Source organism: Falco biarmicus, chromosome 7, assembly GCF_023638135.1.
Source record: "Falco biarmicus isolate bFalBia1 chromosome 7, bFalBia1.pri, whole genome shotgun sequence".
NCBI lineage: Eukaryota > Metazoa > Chordata > Aves > Falconiformes > Falconidae > Falco > Falco biarmicus.
In genome coordinates, this window is record NC_079294.1 from 6769577 (window position 1) to 6791577 (window position 22001).

At 41.8% G+C, this 22001-nt stretch overlaps 1 protein-coding gene across 2 annotated transcripts; it reads left to right on the top strand.

Annotated features, from left to right (window-relative positions):
- Positions 1-4092: 4092 nt before the first annotated feature.
- DIO2 (iodothyronine deiodinase 2) lies at positions 4093-21401 on the top strand. Of its 2 annotated transcripts, none has more exons than XM_056346895.1 (2): positions 4093-4788; positions 16090-16662. In XM_056346895.1, exons 1-2 carry the CDS (start codon positions 4567-4569, stop codon positions 16660-16662), a joined length of 795 nt encoding a protein of 264 aa, XP_056202870.1. In that variant the 5' UTR covers positions 4093-4566. The 2 variants fall into 2 exon arrangements, with proteins under 2 accessions (XP_056202870.1, XP_056202869.1); XM_056346894.1 differs by having other exon boundaries at positions 4094-4788; positions 16090-21401.
- The last annotated feature ends 600 nt before the right edge of the window (positions 21402-22001 follow it).

The following is a 22001-nucleotide window of genomic DNA, read 5'->3' on the forward strand; positions in this document are numbered from 1 at the left end:
CTGAGAAGAGGGAGATTTTTCTCTCTTGGCAGAGAAAAAATGCAGTTTTATGAGAGGTACAAATTCTTGTTTGGTTGTAATAAACAATTTTTGCCCAGGGCCAGGGAGGCAAAGCTAAGCTAAACTTTCTCCTCCCCATCTCTAGCCATATCACTCTGCAGCTGCGCAATTCTCTGGGGATAAGCTTATGGACACACTAACTAGCTCTCAAACAAAAAGCTTCATTCTTTGTTTCTGGCAGTGAAAGCAGCCAGAAGCAGCAAGGCAGGCACACAGGTTGTGCTGAATCCTTTGGGATGATCTCTCCCATGACCCTCCCAGGGGCAGGACCAGAGCAGCAGCCTTGCTTGCCTGTCACTGTGAGGTACCCTTTCCCAGCTGTGTTGCAAAGGGTAACTGCATTCAAAATGGTCTTGCCTGATCTGAGAAAATAAGGCTGAGTAACCCAAATATAAATCAGTCTGCTTGTTTTGGGCTCTAGGGTCTTGCATTTAGGTATCTAGACACACTGTGACAGGGTGCCATGGCAGCTTATAAAAGGTAGTTCAGCCACAGACAAGTGAAGACCTTCACAACCAAGTGAAGGCTGTAAAATGCACTATCTGATGTGCAGAAAGCTAGTATGGATCCACTATAAAATGAGATCAGAGAAAGTGGCCTGAGCAGTAGTAACTCCATCTCAAATTTCCTGTGTCTAGGCACAGTTATCAAGAGAGTTGCAGTAAACAAACTTACTAGCTGCCTGTGTCCTAACCTTCATGCTACTGTGGTTGAAACTGGGAAGAAACATGAAGCTATGCATGGATACGGTTTTGATGGCACTGATTTCTATAAACATTACAGAATATGACCATCTATACCGATACTGTTGACTTTAGCCACATACAAGGTCTAGTAACAGTGAATGCTTTAATGTTGTTGGCTTTGCTCATTCCACCTTGACAAATTATGGATGATATGTTTAATTTCCCATTACTGAACCTGACTGCTCCTTAGATTACGGGAGGACTTTTATTTTCTTTTGCTGATGGAGAACTGAGGTACATTGTAGGGCTGTGCCCAAATTGTATAGGAAGGTATGGCAGGGCAGGTAACTGAAATGAGCTTTGGCTGGACCCTATCTCAGTTCCTTCATGTGTATCTTCAGCCCTGCCTAACTCTTCCTCATGTCTCAGATTCATACAGTTTTCTTTCAAGAGAGTAAAGGCTCTTTTAATGAATTGAGGTCTGAAAGATCCTTGCTTCATGAGGATCTGCAGGGAAATAAGCAGAAGCTGTTGGCTTCAACACTGAGATTATGCTGCAGATAACAGTCTTTCACAAAAGATGAAAACAGTGGTTTCCCTTGTATTTTTGGTGCCTGAGAGAAATAAACACAGGGATGAATTGTTTCAGCCAAGAAAGAGAGAAGAGGTATTAACAAGGAGAAGCAGGAATTGTGCTTTCCTTATCTGTTGAGGGCTGCTGTACTCTGTCAAGCTGAGAAGCAGTGCTTGTGCCTTGCAGGGACAGACTGCTTCTGAAGACAGCAATGGCAAAAACGGTCATATTGCGTTTTTAATTTGGTCAAAAGAGTTTTGTCTTTATGGTTGGATTAGGCAGTCACCAGCAACTCCTGACTGGAGCTCTCAGAACAGGCAGTCTGAGGTAGCTCTGTTTAACTCCATAGGCACAGTCTGCCTCGCAGGCGAGGAAGGTGACACAGTACACATGAAATACCACCTGGTGCTAGAGCTCCATGGCCTTCCTGCTCAGCTTCCAACACACTTCAAAGCTCTGTAAGCCGTCTGGTCTCCAGCTGTCTTACAAACAACCTCTTCACCCATGAAGCGTGCTGTGGGTAGGGGCAGTTGTTTCACAGGAACCCAGAATATATCGTGTTCCCAGTGGAGGTTCTTGCCTGACGTTACCTCCGGGAGCAGGAAGAGCCGGAGCTGGACTGTCCTCCGAGCTGTTTGCAAACTGTTCTCAGAAACAATGGCTGATGATTCATCTGGCATTGTCACCAACAACCTCCAGGCCTGCCTTTTAACAAACCTTCCCAAAATAAAGAAAGGGGACCTTCCCAGACAGAACCATGTATCCTTTAGTGGTGGATCTACAGAAGAGTAATCTAGGCTTAAGAGTGCTTGTAATCAAGTGATTACATATGCTCGCCCGAGGTCAGACAGTAAGCTAGTTTAGCAGCTCTGGGGACCCTTGTTCCTGTGTTGTGCTCACATGACATGAGCATGCTGACTCATCCGTGTGTGTGGATATATAAATGCCTGCTTATAACGTGTTTTTGCAAGTTTGAGTAATAAAGCCAGATCTGTGAGGTTGCAGTCCTTTCTATGGCAACAGAACACTGTCATCACCGACATTTTGACTTTAAAAACTGTTGTAGCTTTGAAAAAGAAACTCAGTTCCTTTTTTTGTTTATGCTGGTAACGCAGAAGGTCACTGGTTTAATGTGTGTAACCTTTTAAAGTTATTTCTTTGAGTAAACATTTGCTGGAAGATATCCTGTCTGGGTGATATCTTTTGCAAATGCCTGATAGGCTACCTAAACAAACTTCTCTTTGGTGAGCCCAACACATGGGGTGGCCTTTCTAGAGGTATGCATCCTCGTATAATGACATCCCAAGTGTTACGGCAATATCTGAAAATGAAAGACCCCAGAATAGGGAAGATTGATGGTGTTTACCTTCTGCAGTTGCTAGCAGTGAAAGGATAGTGATGACTGATGAAGACTAAGATATATTAATGAAGGAAGCCTGTACTACTCATCAAGGATGTGAGGTGACAAAGGTTAGATATCACGCTGGCACCTGTGGGAATGAAATGTATCTGATGAGGAGAGCCTACATAAGCACATGGGGAAGACAACCACTCAAAACCAGAATTATGGATGTCTGCAACATAAAACACATGAAATATTTACCTAAGGAAGTTAGAACCATGCGAGAAAAAAATCCCACCAAAAACCAAACAAACAAACTGTGTCTAATGTAGTAAAGAAAAAAAAAATGGTGGAAAGAAGACTGAATATCAGACTAAATAGGTGAAACAAAGAAAAGTGCAAATAAACAAAGTAAACCTTCAGTATGGGGCTGCAGGGGATACTTGTGGTTGTTAAAGCACACATGGCTCTGCCAGAGGAAACCTCTTTCTGTTTCTTTTTATAAGCTTTTAACTGAAAGTTAGTTATCCTTGTTAGGCTAGTGCATGTAAATAGTTATCATAGGGGAATATTAAAGTCCTTGAAGCTCAGTTGATTGACAGCATTTAAGGCTGTAGCATATTATTTTTAAGCAGGGAACATTAGCTTAAAAAACCGCAAGTCCTTCAAAAGCTTTTTTTTTTTTTTTTTTTTTTTTTTTTTCCCTCCTCTCTTATCTTCTTCTCTTACACATCAGTAGATGAAGTCAGTGCTGGGTGTTTACTACTTTTTCCTTAAATACCGGTAAGACAACAAAAGATATTTAAACCCTATACATGTTGTACTTCATGGAGGTGGGAGGAAAATGTACAGAAACATGCCCTTTCTTGGGATGCATCAACTCACACACCTTCCTGGAAAAGACAAAAGGGCAAAGGAAAAAAAACAGCCATGAGGGAAAAAACCAACAGAAGCTTGCGTTGCCGTGTCACCTTCCACGTCATATGAAAATACTTTTTCCAAAATTTGAAAGCATTTCATAAGAGCAGTCAGAAGCATATTGGGTTTTTTTTCTTTTTCCTTTTCAAAGCAAAGCAAAGTTCCACCCTTGCTGTCTGTCTCTCTTTTTTTCTCCTCTCTCTTAAGGGGAAAGAAAAAAAAAAAAAAAGTTTTGAGAATTTCATTTTTCTATTCACTGCAGTCCTGGCCAAAGTAAAGCCCTCTTTTACATTGACGTCAAGATCTTTACTAAGATTAGGGTTTCACTTCTCTATTGCAGCAATTAGCTAGGGAATGTATAAAAGGCTTCAGGGAAGCAAGCTGGGACTCCAGAGGGGAAAGCACTTTGCACCATAGGCAGATAGCAAGGGAGAGGGAGAGAGGAGGAAAGGCAGGAATACAGAGAGGCGGGTGGGGGGGAGGGAGAGAGGGAGGGAGGGAGGGAGGGAGGGAGGAACAGAAAGTTTATGTACATAAACCTTTTTTTAAAAAAGTATTGTTGCACCTGGTAGCTAGCTCCACCGACACAGAAATGAGAGGTCTGTGCAGTGCTTAAATAGCTGGGAAACAATGGGATAGCACAGGAAAGTTAACAATTAACAGTCTCAGCTTAAATTTTGTAACTGCAGGGAACTGGAAACACAGCTGCCTCTCTCTTCAACAAAATCAGGTCTCCTGGTTAAGGGAAGAATTTTTGTTAACATCTTAGTTTCTGCAAAATAAGCGGCTCTGAGTTGAATGAGTATCATGCAGTTATGGTTTTAACCAGCCTGCTCGTCTTTAACTATCTCCGCTCGTTTTAAAGAGAGCGGCTGGGAGGAGGGTAACGAGGCTTTTGAAATGCTTTTTACTGTACTTTTTTAAATGAGGGTACAGAGCAAAAAAGGGAGCTGAAGGCATCCGGCTGAAGAGAAGCAGCAAGGAAGATGGGTCTGCTAAGTGTGGATTTGCTGATCACGCTTCAGATCTTGCCGGTCTTTTTCTCCAATTGCCTCTTCCTTGCGCTGTATGACTCGGTGATCCTCCTGAAGCACATGGTGCTGTTCCTCAGCCGCTCCAAGTCCGGGCGCGGCGAGTGGCGGAGGATGCTGACCTCGGAGGGGCTGCGCTGCGTCTGGAACAGCTTCCTCCTGGACGCCTACAAGCAGGTGGGTACCGGGGGTGGGCAGGGGCCAGCTCCGAGGAGCATCCCTGCGGCCAGGGGAAGGGGGTGACGGCTGGGTGTCCCCTCTCTGGTGTGAAGTTTGATGGGAGAGGTGCAAGGTGAAAGCTCGGGCTGCGGGCTCGCTGCTCTGCCCCTGACCCTCTGTGCGGCCATGGCCGGGGCACTTAGTTGAGCCGTGCCTCAGTTTCCCCACCGGGACGAATCATCACGTTCATCAAGTGTTTCAAGATCCTCGCATAATTGTAAAATGCCCTGGGTGTTTTCACAGCTGTTGTTTAATTATTTGCCATGGGAAATCCTCAGAGGTGATAGGAAGACTGCGTCTTCAGACAGAGCGCTGCACAGACAGATGTCATCTGTGTGACAGATAGAATTGGTTTAATTAGAGTGAAAGAGGTGAAACCTTGTCATTACATTGGCATTTTCTATTGCGCGTATGTTATTTTTTATACTGGGGGAAGCATCCAAGTAATAGTAAAACTGGGCACCGAGGGAAACACTGAGCCTTTTTTCTTCAAGAAAGCAATGACAGAGGGACATGTCAGAGATTAAAAATGAACTTGACTAGCTGAGGGACAGCTGCCTGATGATTTAAGTTAAGAAAGCCAATAGCAGTTGTGCAACATGTACTTTTTTTTCCCTTTAAGCTTTGTACAAACATTACCCAGTGGTGCTGCCCAGGTCTAAAGAGGTAGTTATAGCTCCCTTTTATAGTTTGAAAAGGTGGACCCAAAAAGATGAAATTTCTTGAACAGGCCACCCAGTTAGTAAGTAGAAGAACTGGATTCAGAGCTCTGTGGCTTCCAAAACAGTGCTTAGTCTGTTAATTTGTTGTCTTATTTAGACCATCTAATTTAACATACCCGTGTGATGTCATGAGGTCACAGGGGTCCTGTCCAAATGATAGCTCTGTATCTTCTGAAACACTTATTTTTGTATCGCCTTCCCTGGTCCCTTTTCACTCCCCTATAATGCCTTTTGTGTTTGCTCTCACCTAGGGATGTGAAGAGCTTGTGGCGCTGGTGTTTGCTGGGTTTCTGATATGGAATACCAGCTGCTTAGCTTTGAAACCCAGGCCACGGGGAAGTTAATTTTCAGTGTAAGACAAATATAAATAACGTTTGCTTTTGCCAAATGGGTCAACCTCTTACTGCCACCCTAGGAATCAGCCAGCTGGCTACCCAAATAAAGTAATGCTGAATGAAGCTCAGTATTCTCCTAGCGGTTCTAGCTTCTGTTTTTAGTCTCTTCACCAGACATAAGTAAATTTTACAGTGGCCTTGTTAAATGGGCCGGTGAACACAATTGTTCCCATTTTACAGACAAGGCAAAGCAGGACAGTTAACACATGACTTGGTCGAGGCTCCAGTGGGAGCTGGTAGCACAGCTCTGAAACGGCCGAGTCCCAGTTCCCACATTTGCAACCTGTATGTGGCCCAGGGTCTGAAGAACGGGTGGAGCTGTAAGGAACCTTACATCCACGAGATATTTTCAACCTCGTTTTGCTTAGGTAATACAAAATAATTTAAAATAAAGATGTCGCATGCCTTTCTGTACTTCCCAAAGTCATACTTTGCCTTTTCCTCAGTGCTGTTGGTGTCAACCATGGAAACTACAGGGAGGATAGCTCTGTGCTATTTTTGGTGTTGGCAATGAAACTCGTACCTTGAACTTTGGTAATTAAATACTCTCCCTTTTCACCATTAAATCACCTAGGTTGTTAGGTCAATCAGGCTTTAAGGTCCCTAGGATGGATTCTGGGCCTCAATGAACTCAACAGAAAAATGCATATAAACATAACCAAACTTTATAACCTTGTTCCAAAAAGGGGAAAAAATCCATTTGTGCCAGCTGTCCTTAAGATGAAACTAATTGACCAACAATTCATGGAAAGAGTCTGTTTTCTGTAATAGAATTATGGGCCATAAGGACAGAAGATCATCGGAAACCTTTGATAGTCACAGGAAGGTAGATAATTGTAGAAATCAAATTACAGAGGGAACACCATAATCTGAGGAGCAATATTATGAGAAGAAGAGTCATCACCCCCACAATGGAGGATAATCTTCTGCTGATTCTGTAAAAAAGAGAAAGAAATAAAGTTTCAGCTGGAAAGCTGTACTGGTAGAGCTGAAGAAAATTGAATTTACCCTGCTTTGTGGTAATGTTTAAAAAACATGAGAAAGTGAAATATATTAAAGACTGTCCCACAAAGCATCATTTTCCTTAAATCATCTTTTTCTAAATCCTGAATAGGACTGCCCACTTGTGATATCTTAATCTTAGCCAATTAGTGAGGGTGGGAAATAAAAATATTATGGAATCAGAGTACTAAAGAGCATGACAAAATGCAATTGATATCATAGCCATGATTGTTTATTGCTCCAGGTTGCTAGCTGAAGCCAGATATTAGCAAAGTACTTAAGCAGGTGCTTAAGCTCATTCCATTGAGGAGTATTTATGATTCAACTAGAATAGCAGAATTGCAGATGTCTGAGATAAACCAAAGCTAGACTGCCAGTTAGTACTGGATTAAAGTAGTAACTATACTCGGTTTTGCTATGTTTTGTGCCACTAACACAGAACTCTTCTTAAGTACATTTCATAACATTTTTCACAAAAGTACTTGATGTAAAATTTCTGTTCACAGAAAAATTTACTGGAAGCCATTCCAGAAAAACAGTGTGGGTAGATACTAGATTCTGGATTAAAGCAAATTTGTTACAAGAAAGGACCTCTGCCTTGAAAGCACACAGACTGTCCCAGACTTAAGTGGTTTTGTTTCAGGACTAGTGTGTGTAAGACATGATCTTGGAATAGTTAAACTAAAGTGTATTTGAAAATGGCTATTCTGATATGTTTTCCCTTCTAGAAAAACTTTTGAAAATCTTACCCAAATTTTGACTTGCTTTTGTTCTGCTTTTTGTTGTTGTTAAGTACTATTACACATGACTTTTTGATTGAGGCAATTATTTCATAGGCAAGATTACTTAGCAACAGTTGAAGACTTTAACATCCTCAGTGGGGAAGCAGTGTGGAGTATGTTGTATTGGAATAGAGTATAGTAAGTAAGCTTTTTTATTGGAACATTTTATATGACTTGTTTTCTCTACATGTTACAGTCCCGCTGGAATCAAAATGATTGATCTTTTGTTTATTTTTATTTTCTTATGTAAATTTTATCAATGATTAATATGTTTCTTTTTACTTCTTTAGCTCTGAGTTCAGTATCTGTCACAGTGTTGATATTGTCTACACCGCACCAGCTTTGTGATTCATAGACCATCCTTCTCCTATTCTTTTCCAAGAGGCAAGCGTGTCTAATATTGCAACAAGGGAGTCTTTAGGACCAGATTAATTGTCATAACAGAGACAAATAGAGCTAGTAGTCAAGTTACATTAACTTTGTATAATGGAAAGAGTGCAACTATTTCATTTAAATGTTATTTTTCTGATTTACTGCTGTGCTCTGTTTATCTACAGAAATGAGGGGTTTGACTCCTGAAGAGCAAATCATGTATGTATGTATGTGAGTGTAGGTATTCGCACTTTCATATGTGTTTGTATGTATACAGATACATATATGTGTGTGTATCTGTCTATATATATATGTACATACATATACCTATATGTGTATAAATGCAAAAATCCACACACATAGGCATGCATCATCTCCGTTTTCAGGAGTCAGTCCTCTCTCATTTCTCTGTATATGTATACACGTATTATGTGTATGTATACATATGTATAGATATGAATGCAACCACACCTACAGATAAGAGACAAAACCCAAGAGATTTTTGGGAAGGTGCTAGTGTGCCTTCTGCACGATTTATAGAGGCCGGCTCTACAAATGCCAGTGAGGCATTTGTTTTAGGCCACAGCATGTCTACTGAATGTGTCACATACCTTATAGCAACCCAGAGAAATAGCTAGAGGGCTTTGGAAAAAGACATCGTATTTACCTTTAAAAGCTTGTTTTTTACCTGCTGAGTTCCATGCTTTATTTAGTACTGAGATGAATCCACTTTCTAAGACTCCAAAGGTGAGAAATCATTATCTTAAAATGCTTTTAAAATGGGTACATAAAAGGTTGTCCCTATTAGCAATCCTCAGTGGAGGGACCTCATGCTGGAAGCTTTTCCATTCCAGATACAAGCTTTGTGTTTCAGAGCTATGGTGCCTGGTCCTCAGTGGAGAGGCGTAAGGTTATCCTAGAGGAAACCCTCCCTCTTCTCCACCTCAGTGCAGGATAGTTAGGGGGAAGACCTTAATGGCATCTCCCTGAAGCAGCCAAATGCTGTGATGCATCTAGGGGGTAACATGCACATATATGCACATGGGTGTAAATGCACATTCCAGGCCTCAGAAGGATGCTGGTATCTCAAGTGATGAATGGTGGTGGGTATTTGCACGTACGGCTTTCTACTGTCTTTAGCATGGGCCAGCAGCAAACTCTGGCATGACAGACCCAGCAGGGAGGGGACGGTTGGCACAGGATCCCAGCTTCACGGCATAGACCCCGCTCTGGGTGTAGCACCAAGTAGACTGGTTCAGTAAACACCCAGTTGGGTTTTCCTCAGATTTCAAGGAAGCACAATTAAATTACCTTTGGCTACTTCTGCCTACCTGATAACTACATCTTTTATTCCTAAAATAAATCAGTATGCAAAGCAGGACAGCCCCAGAACTGTCATCTTCAGTACATGCTGGACAGCATTATCACAAAATTTGAAAGTAATATACTGGCGTGATCCTTTACCTGCTGTTTGGCTGTCCAGTAACTCTTTGCTTTGGGGAGAAATTTTTTAAAGGTTGGAAGGAAGGCATAACCTCTGTACTCATTATTTGTATTTAGCAAGGTAACAAAGTGTCTTTCTCTGAATTTGACAATGATAAAGGGAATTTGCAAAAGAGTGTGTTGTGTAGTTTTGGGGTTTAGAAGCTAGATATTGTGTGGTATTAAAAATATTTTATTGGCATTACAAAGTTCAGCCTTAGCAGGATTGTTTTCATTGACATTTGCAAATTAAAACAGTCTTGAAAGAAGTGAGAAAAACAAAATAAAACCACAATTAAAACTTTTCCTGCAGCGTTTGGAACATAAGGTCAACAGGATTTGGGCATGTCATTGTCATTATTATTAAGACATTGTCATTATTAATAATATATAATCATGTTTGTTCTAGTAGTGCCTGAGGACCAGCCTAGACCCATTGCCCCAGGGAGTGTCCTAGGCAAGAGAGGCAGGTGGTTTGTCCCACAGAGCTGATGGTTCACCCAAGACTGGAGCGTATGGTTCAAACACCCAAGATGGACAAAGGTAGAAAAAGGGATCTGACAACTCCTGTCCCACATGGGGGCTCATCCTGTCCATTTCATTTTGCAGATCTAACTTCACTTCTTCCACACCACCTCTTTGCGGTCTTCCATTTCCACTCTAACATGTGGAAAACTGACCGAAGGAACTGCTGCCTTTTTGTAAAACCCTTGTGTAACCCCCTCGGCTGTGGTAGGCGCAGCAAGTGGGCAGCACCCAGGGAAAGGCTTGTACCCAATCCCTGCACCCTGGCTCTGCCTCGCCAGCAGAATCACTGCTGTGTATGGACTCATACATTGCTAAAGCTGAGTTTTAAAAAAAAAAGAACCAACAAAAAAATCATCCAAATTAACTTCAAATCTCCTCCAGGTGCTGACCAGCAAAGACTGGTGAAGGACTGTGTCACCTGTAGTTAGCCCAGCAGGGCAGCAAGTGGCCCTGAGGCCATGGTGCTGGAGGCCATGCTCCCATCCAGCGGGAGACAGAAGCCCTTAAGCAGCTTGCTGTAGGCTCCCTGACCAGAGGAGCTGAAATTATCCATTTTTTTAATGTTTTCTTATAAATATATAGAATGTATTTTCTTAAAAATTATCCATTTTCTTTTATAAGAGTACCAGGCAAAAGGCTCCTTTATGCTTTTCCTCTGCCATGCATGTTCCTTTGTGGGATGGCAATTTTTAAATCAAGAAAACAGCATTTGACTAGTTATTTTGATCTAGAATGTGCCCTTTTTAATTTGACTCCCACTTCCCTCCCTCAGCTTCATACACCTGATCCTAAATAAAAGACTGGGGACTCTGGGAGAACGTGAGTCAATTCTAGTCTCTGCTCTCCGAGTAATCGAGTCTCTTACAACAAGCTGTCACCTCCCCATGACAAATGAAGGGTTCCTGCTCCTGTATGCTACTCCAGACGAGGGCCTCCTGGAATTTTTATCCACTGCAGAGTTCTCCAGCTCTGGGTCATGCAAATAAAGAAAATAAAAATAATGAATTGTATAATTCCCCAGCCAGAGTCTGACTATGATTTGGATAAAGCACTGAGAAGTATCAGGCTGTTCAGAGGCTATATTTAGCTGAATTAGGATCAAATCAAATCAAAGCAGAGAACTTGAAAGGAGCAAAAAGCTCCAGGGATTCAGTTCATTACCGATCCCTGGACTCCAGTCCCGGACGCAGCATGTCCATATTGAAATGGCTAATATCACAGACTGCTAATTGTCTGGCATCACCTATTTTCTTTAGGGGGTTGACACAGCCCGATGAGTCTGCCAAACCATTTGAAAATCCCTCATGCAGGGTATGAAAGCTGTATCCCAGTGCATGGCATCCCAGGAGGGTTATGCTAAAGCTGATAAAAGCAAAATGAGAAAAACGAAAAGGTAAATGAGGAGGCCATGTTTTGTCCGTGGGGCTTTTCCTAGTCCTCCTGGAGAATGTACAACAAAGTTAGCACTATGTGCTATTTCTAGCCTGTCGTTTATGAATAGGGCTTTCTTTCCCACTCCTAAGTCTCCGTCATTTTGCAGCCGGCGTGCTAATGCATTGGCAACCTTGTTCCCTTCTCGCTCTGCGCGCGGACTTGCAGAAGGGCATGCAGCACCGAGGCTTGTCAAGCAAACATGGAATTCGCCCAAACGCTGCAAGTCATTGCTTTGGTGAGGGGCTGTGGCTGGCTGCTGGCTGGGCTGGCTCCCAATTTGCTTGGCCAACCTTGCGTGTCCCAGGCAGGCTGCGCGGGAGGGGGTGCCTGCGCTGCCCGCTCTCCGCCTCGTCCCAGGCTGGCACAGAGTGCCCAAACATTCACGCACAGAAGTACGTGATTATAGAAATGCTGGATCGCGTGTGAGGGGAATTCTGCTAGTTTGTTTCTCAGAATTTATATTTTGCCTGCCTTTGTGTAAGATTTCAAAAGCGGTTTGGCTGAATACATGGGGGTTTTTCTTTGTTTTCTCATTGCGTTGATTCTCTTTTCCAAGAGCTATTTTTTCTTTCAATAAATAACAACAAAGAAAACAGCCAAGGCCTACAATGCAAATGATCAGCAAGGATGATATTGTCATCCTGTGTCAATCGGTTCTGAGCCTGGCAAAATAAAGAGTCCCTTTGGGAACGTCAGCGCTTCATCAAGACTAATTAGCGGAGATGCCGCTGCTTATGTTTAAACATTAACGACTGGGCAGGGCTGCTTTTTGGATTGCCTGACACTGGCACCGACCTTAATTACTCCTCTACAAGAGCAGAAAATGCCTTGTGAATGCCTGCTTGGCAAGGATGTCTCATTAAGGGGAAAAAACCCAACACAAGCACTCCTAGAAACAAAAATAAAAATGGTAGGTAATCTGCGGCCATGAGATGTTCTTCATGAATGTGGGAAATGGAAAGAAACTGCTATAAGGTAACATAGGGTATGTTAGTACTTTGTTTCCTAAACTTACCCAGTTTTTAGTCAATAAGGAGTGCGAGAGACAGAGTGCAAGCTTGATTTGTTGGAGAACAAACAGTGAAATACGATGCCACCCTTGGTACCCGTGCTAAATAGCACCTGAGGGGCATCTCCATGCTGGTGTTTGATGGGAGCTGTTATGTTAGTCTGCTCCGTTAGGGTTTGCAGACTGGCCTAGGAAAAGAAGTGTTTGGTAGACCTGAGTTGGTAACGAGGAGCTTGCAGTGTGTAGCCTCTCTTCTGCTTGGATATGATCAAGAAGCAGACTCTGGTTTCCCAGTTCAAGAGTGTTGGTTACAGTATTTTCGCTCATAATAAATTTGTTCAAATAAAACCAGAAGAGCGAGGGGAAACAGCTGCTCAGATGCAGCTTGTCTCCTGAGTGGCTCTGTTTGTCGTTGAGTTTTAGTTGCTTCTGTCCTTTCTACCTTTATTTTTCTCCTCCTCTGAGAAGTGCCAGCAAATATCAGAAATTCAAAGTTGTGTTGCTTAACTGTGATTTATGAGATAAATCATATGTTATTACTTCTTTTCTTTGACTGGATAAGTGCACTCTCCTAAATACTGAGGTCCATTATTCATCCAAGGAGTGGGTGCAGCACAGATACTTACATGTCAGGCTTTGCTCAGAAGGCACGTTTTGGGCAAGCCAGCTCTGAAAAAAGCATTTGCTTGGTAGTGCAAGAACAGTTAAGCTTTCTAGGTAAAGAGGGATCTAGTGTTTGTGCAGATGTGCAGATGTTGTGTTTCTTGAGATGTGCCCACTTCTGGTAGTTACTGGCTTGCACAACTTCCTAGCTGGCTTATGGGTTGAATGCAGCCCTCGAGATGATTCGGTGGCCACCGCATGATCTTGACCTGTGTATTTCTTTGCTCAAGCCTGGCCCGTTACCTTAGTCCCTCATGCTTTGCCTATCTTACTACACAGAACAGCAGAGAGAAATGAGATGTTCCAACAGCTCACACAGCAGAGTACCTACTACCTGCTAAGTGGCCTGCAGCAGCACTTTTTAAACGCTGCAAGATGCTTAATGGTGCTTAAATGTTACAGCCCGAGTCTCCAAGCCTGCCTCTCTCCAGATAGAGCCTTTCTTTTCAAAAACTGGGATACAGCTCTTTTCCTTCCTTCAGTTCAACAGCTGGGCACAGTCACACAGCAGGCCCTAAACCCAGCTAGTTCAAACCTTGCTTGCTCTCAAAGGCAATGGAGCTCAAGTCTTAATTTTTTTTTTTTTTTTAACTGTTACCAGGGCTCTAGCAGATAGCAATGCTGCAGACACAGGTTTATGGGGAAGGGGCCACATGGAGCTGTGCTTTCCTGGGGCATCACTTGCTTCCCTTGCCTGCCATACAGTGGCAGCTGCACGTGCTCTGCTCGCAGGGGCGATTACCTCGTGCTTGGCCTGGAGAGATCTGTGGGTCTAGGGCAGTCTTTCTGTGGCTCTCTTCCTTGCTGATGCCTGAGTGAGAATGGCAGAACAGTTGTGTCTCAATTTGCCCCTGGAAAATAGTCAAAATGATGTTTCTATCGTGTGCCAACATGCTGTGAGACCTTCTTGTGTAACTGTGAAGTCTGGCAGCTGTAAAGTCAGTGTCTTACAAACTTTGCTTTGATTAGTTTCTTGCTTCTATTGCTATTCTGACGAAATAATGCCGAGTCATGAATAACTGTAGATTTGCTCAAGGTAGTCAGATTTCTGGGGGAGAAATGGAGGATCCAGTATCTACAATATACTTGCCTCTGGATCTGTGTGTAGCAGCAATTGCATTGGCTAAGTATTCAGCTGTTAACTCAGTTTCTTAGTGAGTCTGACTCACCAGGATACCCTATAATGTAATGTAGAATATGTATGTATATGTATATAATGTAGAAGTGCACCAAAAATCAGTTTCTAATTCTAAAAATTCAGCATTAACTTCTATTGACTTTAGTTGGAGCGTAGCTTCAGAAAGAAATAAATACAGTATGAAAGACTTCAGAATTTGGCCCTGTGTGTTTCCTTCAAAGCAACACTTCTGAACATAATCAAATAGACAGGAGACAGAGAGAGATAGAAAGAGTCAGGGAAGCACAAAAGGATAATTGCATTGTTGTACTAGAGCTTGATGGTAAAGGCAGATACATAGGAATCGCCGTGGCAGAGCTCATTAAAAACTAATTGTCTTATGTAATATTTTGTGGTTCTATAGCAGTTATCAGCTAAGGATCTTGGAGCCCTCTGCAGGCTCCACCTAAACCTGGCAGTCCCTTCTATGAGTTGCTTATAGTCTGCCTTTTTTCTATAGGCAGGGGAATAGAAACAGTCAGGCAAAATTACTTTTCCACAATTGCATGTTAGGTTTCAGTTAGATCTGGAGCTACAGCTGAGAACAGTTTGTTTTCACTTCATCCTACTTCAACCTTTGTGTAAAAACTTTCCCCTTTTCCTGTTGCTTTCCCCCCAGTTGTCTTCTAGAAAAGCACTGCAGTTGAAGTGTCACTCAATCAGTGATGTGGTTACTGCAAAGCAGTTAGAAAAACCCTTGGAGAGCACAGTCTTGGTTGGTCCACTGTAAGAGCAGGATGTACACTGAGTGGGCATCTGCAGAGATCTCCCTTGTGTTTGGTATTCTGAGTATTTTCAACCTTGGACTGCAGGATGGAAGAGAATAGTCATGTATGAAATCTGAAAACCTTTCAAAATTGAGAGGCACTGCGTGTGTTGTGAAGGTCACGGATACAATGCAGAATGATTTTGGAAAACTGGAAAAATGCCTTGAAATGTAGGAAATGCAGTTCAGTGGGGTCGAGTGCAAAGCACCAAATTCAAGCTGGACTGATGAAGGAAGTATCCAAATCCATGATGGGGAGCAACTAGAAAGGCAGAAAAAGGGACCTAGGCATTGTAACTTCTCACTAGATTACTCCTAGTCAACAATCCTGCTTTTCAGAAACAGTCATGATGTTTCATAAAAAGTAAACATCTGGAATGTAGAAACAGATGTAGCCTGTGAGATACATTAAGTAATTGTCTGATTATTCTGAGAATTAGTAAAAACTCTTTTGAAGTTTTTAACACTGTTCTTCAAGGAAGATGTGAACCAAGTAGAGAGAACTCAGATGACGGCAGTGAAAAAATATCACATCTAGAAAATTCAGCTCACAGAGAAAAGTTATGAGAAATTGGAGGTAGTCTGTCTGAAAGAGAGTAAGAGTCTGCAAATACAGTAAGGGTGGACAGGACTGTGTGTGCGTGTGTAGTGGACAGGACAAGACAGATTTCAGACCAAATGTTCTGACATTAGTGAAGTAGTTATACCTGTCAGGAATGCCATGTTTCCCTGTACTGTGAGTGGAGATGGACTAGATGAATTTCTTGAAGCTGTTTGCTTTTGATGATTTGCTATGTCCCCATGCTAGCATCCATGTGGGTAGTTAGGTGTACTTTTTGGACAGGTGACTTGAAGAGTAGTAGTCATAAGGCTACTGGACAAGCAAGTCACACTAACTTGCTACGTTTTAATTTGTTTTGCCGTCAGGTCAAACTGGGAGGAGAAGCCCCAAACTCCAGTGTAATCCACATAGCCAAGGGCAGTGACGGCAGCAGTAACAGCTGGAAGAATGTCAGTGGCAAATGTGGGACCAAATGCCACCTTCTGGATTTTGCCAACTCTGAGCGGCCGCTGGTGGTCAACTTTGGTTCAGCTACCTGACCACCATTCACAAGCCAGCTGTCGGCCTTCAGCAAGTTGGTGGAGGAGTTCTCTGGTGTGGCTGACTTTCTGTTGGTCTACATTGACGAGGCTCACCCGTCAGATGGCTGGGCTGCCCCTGGAATCTCCCCTTCTTCATTTGAAGTCAAGAAACACAGGAACCAGGAAGACCGATGTGCAGCTGCTCACCAGCTCCTAGAGCGCTTTTCCTTGCCACCTCAGTGCCAAGTGGTGGCTGACTGCATGGACAACAACGCCAACGTGGCCTACGGGGTTTCATTTGAGCGAGTATGCATTGTGCAGAGACAAAAAATCGCCTATCTGGGAGGCAAAGGCCCCTTTTTCTACAATCTGCAGGAGGTTCGGCTTTGGCTGGAACAAAACTTCAGCAAAAGATGAAATCTGTTCTCTACAGAAGCGATGTCCACAGAAGTGTCCCTTTAAGGTGATGTAAAAGGGAAAAAACAAAAACAAAAAAAGAAAAAATATGCTGGTTTCAAGAAGGCCTTTCAGATGATTGCAGGAGAACACACTTGATAACCAGGTCAAGCTAATGTTAAGTAAGAAAAGAAAATTAAACAAAAACCCCTGACTCCACAGAAACATTCTTGTATGAGAAAAATCCCACTCCTGCACTCGCTACAGGACAGAAGAGGTGAAGAGGCTTCTGCGAAATGGTGCTGCTGGCGAGTGGGAAGAGTGGTGAGACAGGACCTGTCTCCAGGAGCTCCTCTTGTGAAGTGTCGGCCCTGGGGCCGGCCAGGTGCGTCGCTGCTTGGAAGGCAATCCATGGAAAGGCAGTGCCACGCATTTCACCAGAAACACGTCTTTACCCTCCTGTGGCCAATGCAAGTGACCTGAGAGGAGCCAGGGGCTTGCAATTACTTTTCCATAGAAATACCAAGGAGTGTGGCACTCGGCCTCTCTCGTAGAGAATTTATTGTTCAGAGACTACAGGAACCACCATGCAATGCATCGTGCAGGCAGGCTGCAGATCCAAATGAGACATTGTATGCTGGTATTTGTACTCTCTAGGAACGCCTCTGCACAGTTATGAACGATGTCATTCTATCTATACGTTTGTATCCAGTATGCAGGCCTGCGCCTGCCAAGAGAAATGTTAAAATCTATGGAGCTGGACCAAAAAGACAAAGGCGATCAAATAAGCCCATTACAAGTTGAAAAAAACCCCAAACCTGGACTATTTGTAACAAAACAGTGAGAACCGTCTAGAGCGTGCATCATGAGACAAAACTCAGCTGATGCCAGCCAGCCCTTGGTTCTCAGAGCTGACAACACACATTTATCAATATCCTCTGGTTCTCTTCTCTGTTTCTGTACCCGCCTTGATGTCTTTCTGTCTAGCGGTAGGCTTAAAGGTAATTTCAGTTTTAGCTTTTTTAAAAGAAAATAACTTATTTCTCTCTTTTATTTTTATTGGAGTTAATGACCTTACAGATATATTTGGGGGGATGGGGGAACTTATGCACAACTTTACCTCATTGAAATGGAAACCTATCCTGTCATTTACCCTGTTAAATGTAGTCATGCTGATTTTTGCTGTTGTAGATACCTGCAGGTAGTTCCTAGCTACGTTAGCTTGTCTGGAAGTTCAGTTGTTTGCAGCCTCAGAACTGATTAGCTGGAGTTCTGCGATCAAACGGGATGGTGGTCTGTTCGTTTCACTTGTGTTCTTAAAAGCCTTCCCAGAGAAACAGGGAGGACAAATAGTGTGAACTAATGTGAGTAAGTGTAAAAGATGGCAGAATTTTCATACGAATGAGTCTGAGGAATTATTAATTATCTTTAAAGAGATACTGTCAACTTAAAACGTACATTAAGTTTAGGTATTTCTAAAACTACAATGATTTTATCAAGCCTGATGAAAAGGCAAGTTTACAACGAGCTAACCCGTTGGAGCTGATAAATGAAAACCCATAAGGAGATGGACTATCCAAGTTTTCTCTCAACTTTGGCAGAAACATGAAACAGATGAACAGGATAAGTGGCAAAAATCAAATTAGTTCTTTTAATTTCTCATCCTGTCAGTTGTCAGGAATATGATGTATTAGTAGTAACACAGGGAAGAACAGAAAATACGTATGTAAACATTTTCATTTTCACAGTGTCCCTTTAATACTGTGTATTTCCTCTTGCTTGGCTGTTGTACGTCAGCCAATGTACAAGGCATTTGGAGATGTGTTTTCAAGAACAGGTCTGAAATAATGACGGTAACATGAGTGATTTCTCCCATATTTTCAGGTTCATGCTTCCCTTCCTTCTCGTATTTTCCTCCACACACTGTTAAATGTATACACATGTACACTTACACTGGTTGGCGAGAAGGGCGTAACGAGTGGTCTTCAGACCTTATGGTGAGCCCCACTTCTCAGATGACATGCTTGTGTGTGTGCGTGTGTATGTATGTATGCATTAGTGTATGCATATATATGTGTATCATACAATTCTATGTATGTATATCCATATACATGCACACATAAGTGGTGTCTAAGGCCAATAATAATAATCATTCTGTCCTCCCGTTTGTTAATGTTACTGTAACGCATTGCTCAGTGTGGAAGTTTGTTATACATTTTCATGACTAACTGGGATATGTAACTGAGATTTTTAAACCTAGTATCATAGAAACAGTAACACAGCCAAACTACATGGCTTATTTAATCCAGAGTCCTACCTCTGACTGTATCAGATGCTTCAGGGGAAGGTGCAATAATTTCTTCTGGAATTTTCATTAGCTTCAGCCCTTTTTATTTTTGTCTTGTCTAATGTGATTGTTGATGTCCGAATATCCCTATGAGTGGCTGATCCGGAGTTTTGAGATCTAAATATTTCTTGAGGTGAGGAATACTAAAATCAAGAAACATCATGTTTAAGAGCAAAGAAAAAATGAATAAAAACAGATATTTTTTTTTCAGATTTAAATTGGCTGCTTTTCAGTGTCATTCTCAAGCTCTTGCTCTTGTATGCTAAAATAGTATAAACAGGAGTGATCCCAATTTTTCTTCAGTATGTCAGTGATTATATACTCTCTATAGAAATTTGCATACCTTTCTTAAGACAATAATTCACATTCTTATACAGGCCCGTATTTTTTGCCTGTCTCTGAATCTCTTCTTTTTCTGTTACAGTGCCCTTTACTCAGGTGAGTAAAGCTGTAGATGTTACTCCGAGAGACAATATGTTTCCACGTACCTAGCACAACATCTTGGCTTTAATAAATCTTGTTCTTCAGTCATCCGAAACTTTATTAATCCATAGCAATGCCATAGCCTTTGTAAAATTTAAACTAGTAAGTCTTTTCTTTCTCTCTTCTTTTCCGCATCACCCAGTTGCAGTCCGAACTGTTTATCTGGGAAATGCTAGCCAAACGTTTAGCACAGCTGTTGAAACATACCTTTAGCTTGGAGGAGAGAGTTTGAGCTAGTAATTCTGTGAGTTTATACCACTTTGTGTATCTAAAGTTACAGTTACTTTTCAAGTCCATTTTCCCTTTTGAATTTCCATTATTTTTTCTCGTTATTCATAGATGTCTGTTCATCACATAGGATAAAGGAACTATAAAATTGGCTCCTGGAAAGGGGAAATCCACAAGGATTTTCCACAAGAAAAAATACATAATAACTTCATTTTTTTCTTGGCAACATGAATGCATTACCCTGCCCAAAACTTAAAGATAGTTCAGCCTCACTGATTATCAAGACAGAAATACATTTTGCAAATCCTTAAATTTCCCCAGAAAATTTGTGGTCAGAAAGCAGGGGAAGTATTTCAAAGAGAAATGGGCTTAGAGGAAAAAAAAATCTTTTGTAAGTGGCTGATAAAAATACAAGCTCTTCATTTATTTTTGTTGACAAAATTAGAGCATTTTTTGTTTTTAAATTAAACTTCATCCCTTGTCCTCAGTTAATGATAGAAGTGGCCATATGTCAGATACCCAGAATTATTGTAACAGTGGGTTGTTCTGGGTCTAGGCAGTGATTTCACTGCCTTGCTAGCATCGTCCTTCACAATTGGTCTGGTCTGCTGTGTTCCTGGATTTGCTTTTGTCTCTTATTCTCACTGTTTCAGGGCACTAAACTGTATTACTTGAGGTGCTTCAGTGTGACATACATATTGAGCAATAGCTCGCAAAATAGGTGCCTGAAAGTATTTTGGAAGGTTACTGTGTATAATAGAGACCCCAATACTGTGTCTTAACATTAGTATGGGAAACTTCCAGTACTTTTCCATTTTGAATAAGGTAAAAAGCTATTTTGGGCTATCATTCTACATTGTTCTGTGCTTAGCATCATTATTTAGCACTGTATAAAATGAATGTAAAACATTTTGTACAGATGAAAACGATAGCATTTTGCTCTTGCTTGTGTAGACAATGACATAAATTTAAGGCAGCAGGAAAACATGCCCTGTCTATTCAAAAGAAAGAAATATATTCTGAAATATATTGTTGAACAACTGTCTGAACCTTTGAAAAACAAAATGCAATCATTTTTATGAAGGTGATCTTGGTGGGCAAACCCCCAGAGCTTCTCAAAAAGGTATCAGTGCTATGTGTGTGTGGGGAGGTAGGTTACGTTTCTGTATGTGTGCAAGTGGTTCTTCTGTGATGTGGAGGTTTAAGAGTTTGTAAGACTTCCATTCAGTACTATTACCAAAGCAATAAGAGGTATCAGGTAGGGAATATTGGCCAGTTTTGTTCAACTCTACACCATGTCTGTGCCGGCTCCGTGTTCAGTGACCTTTGGGCCCAATTTGGAGGCTTCAGAGAAGAGAGGTTGGGGTGAGACAATGAAAGCTTGTGTGCTCATGAAGATAGCTAACAAAAGAGTAATTAACTCAGTTGGCGATCAGATGCCCTCACACTGGCATTCCTCTGTGCACCTTAGCGTTTCTGTATTTGAAATTAGGCCTCGTTGGGGCTGTGAATAAGATCACCGGCACGTAGATGCCTGTGTGTAGATGCCTGTGTGTACTGACTATGTGTGTGTCATTGTTTAAATGTCAAAAATACACTTTGCAGGAGAGCCAGCAACACTTTGTTACAATATGGTGCTCCATGAAATGTGCTTTCTAGATTTGTTTTTCTTGTATTATAATAAACAACAAAGGAAAATATACCTCTTCTGTGGCGTCTTATTCTAATATTGGTTATTAATATGCAGTGGAATCTTGACATTAGACCACGGAAACTTAAAACTGTGTTTAATACAGCCTACACCACCCTGGCTAGATCTTAAGCATTATGAGCAAACCCCTTTATAAATGGTGGGACGAATTTAATATCTGACTACTCCTTAACTTTTGGGAACGGCAACAGGGAGAGAAACTGAGAGCTACAAGGACAGCAGCTGAGTCTGCACAGAATTGCACTGTTCAAAACAAGTATGTGCTTGAAGAAAGCGTATCAAGCTGTACGTAGCACACGAAACCTGGACAAATTCATTGTGAATGCATCAGCTATACATATAGCTCCCATTTCAATGAACACACAAAAGGCAAAAGATGAAAAATAGAATTAAAAAGCTGAATAGCTGCTACAGGGGAAAAAAAGATTGGAATGGATGAATGTCTGGCAACCTAAACAAACTCCCTTTGTAATTTAGTTCTGTATTAGAAATTTCCTCCTCTTTTTCATCTTTCCTCACAGTAAAGTTTTATAGGACCCTACATCTGAAAACTGCTTGTGAATATAGGTAAGAAAGAACAAAACAAATCAC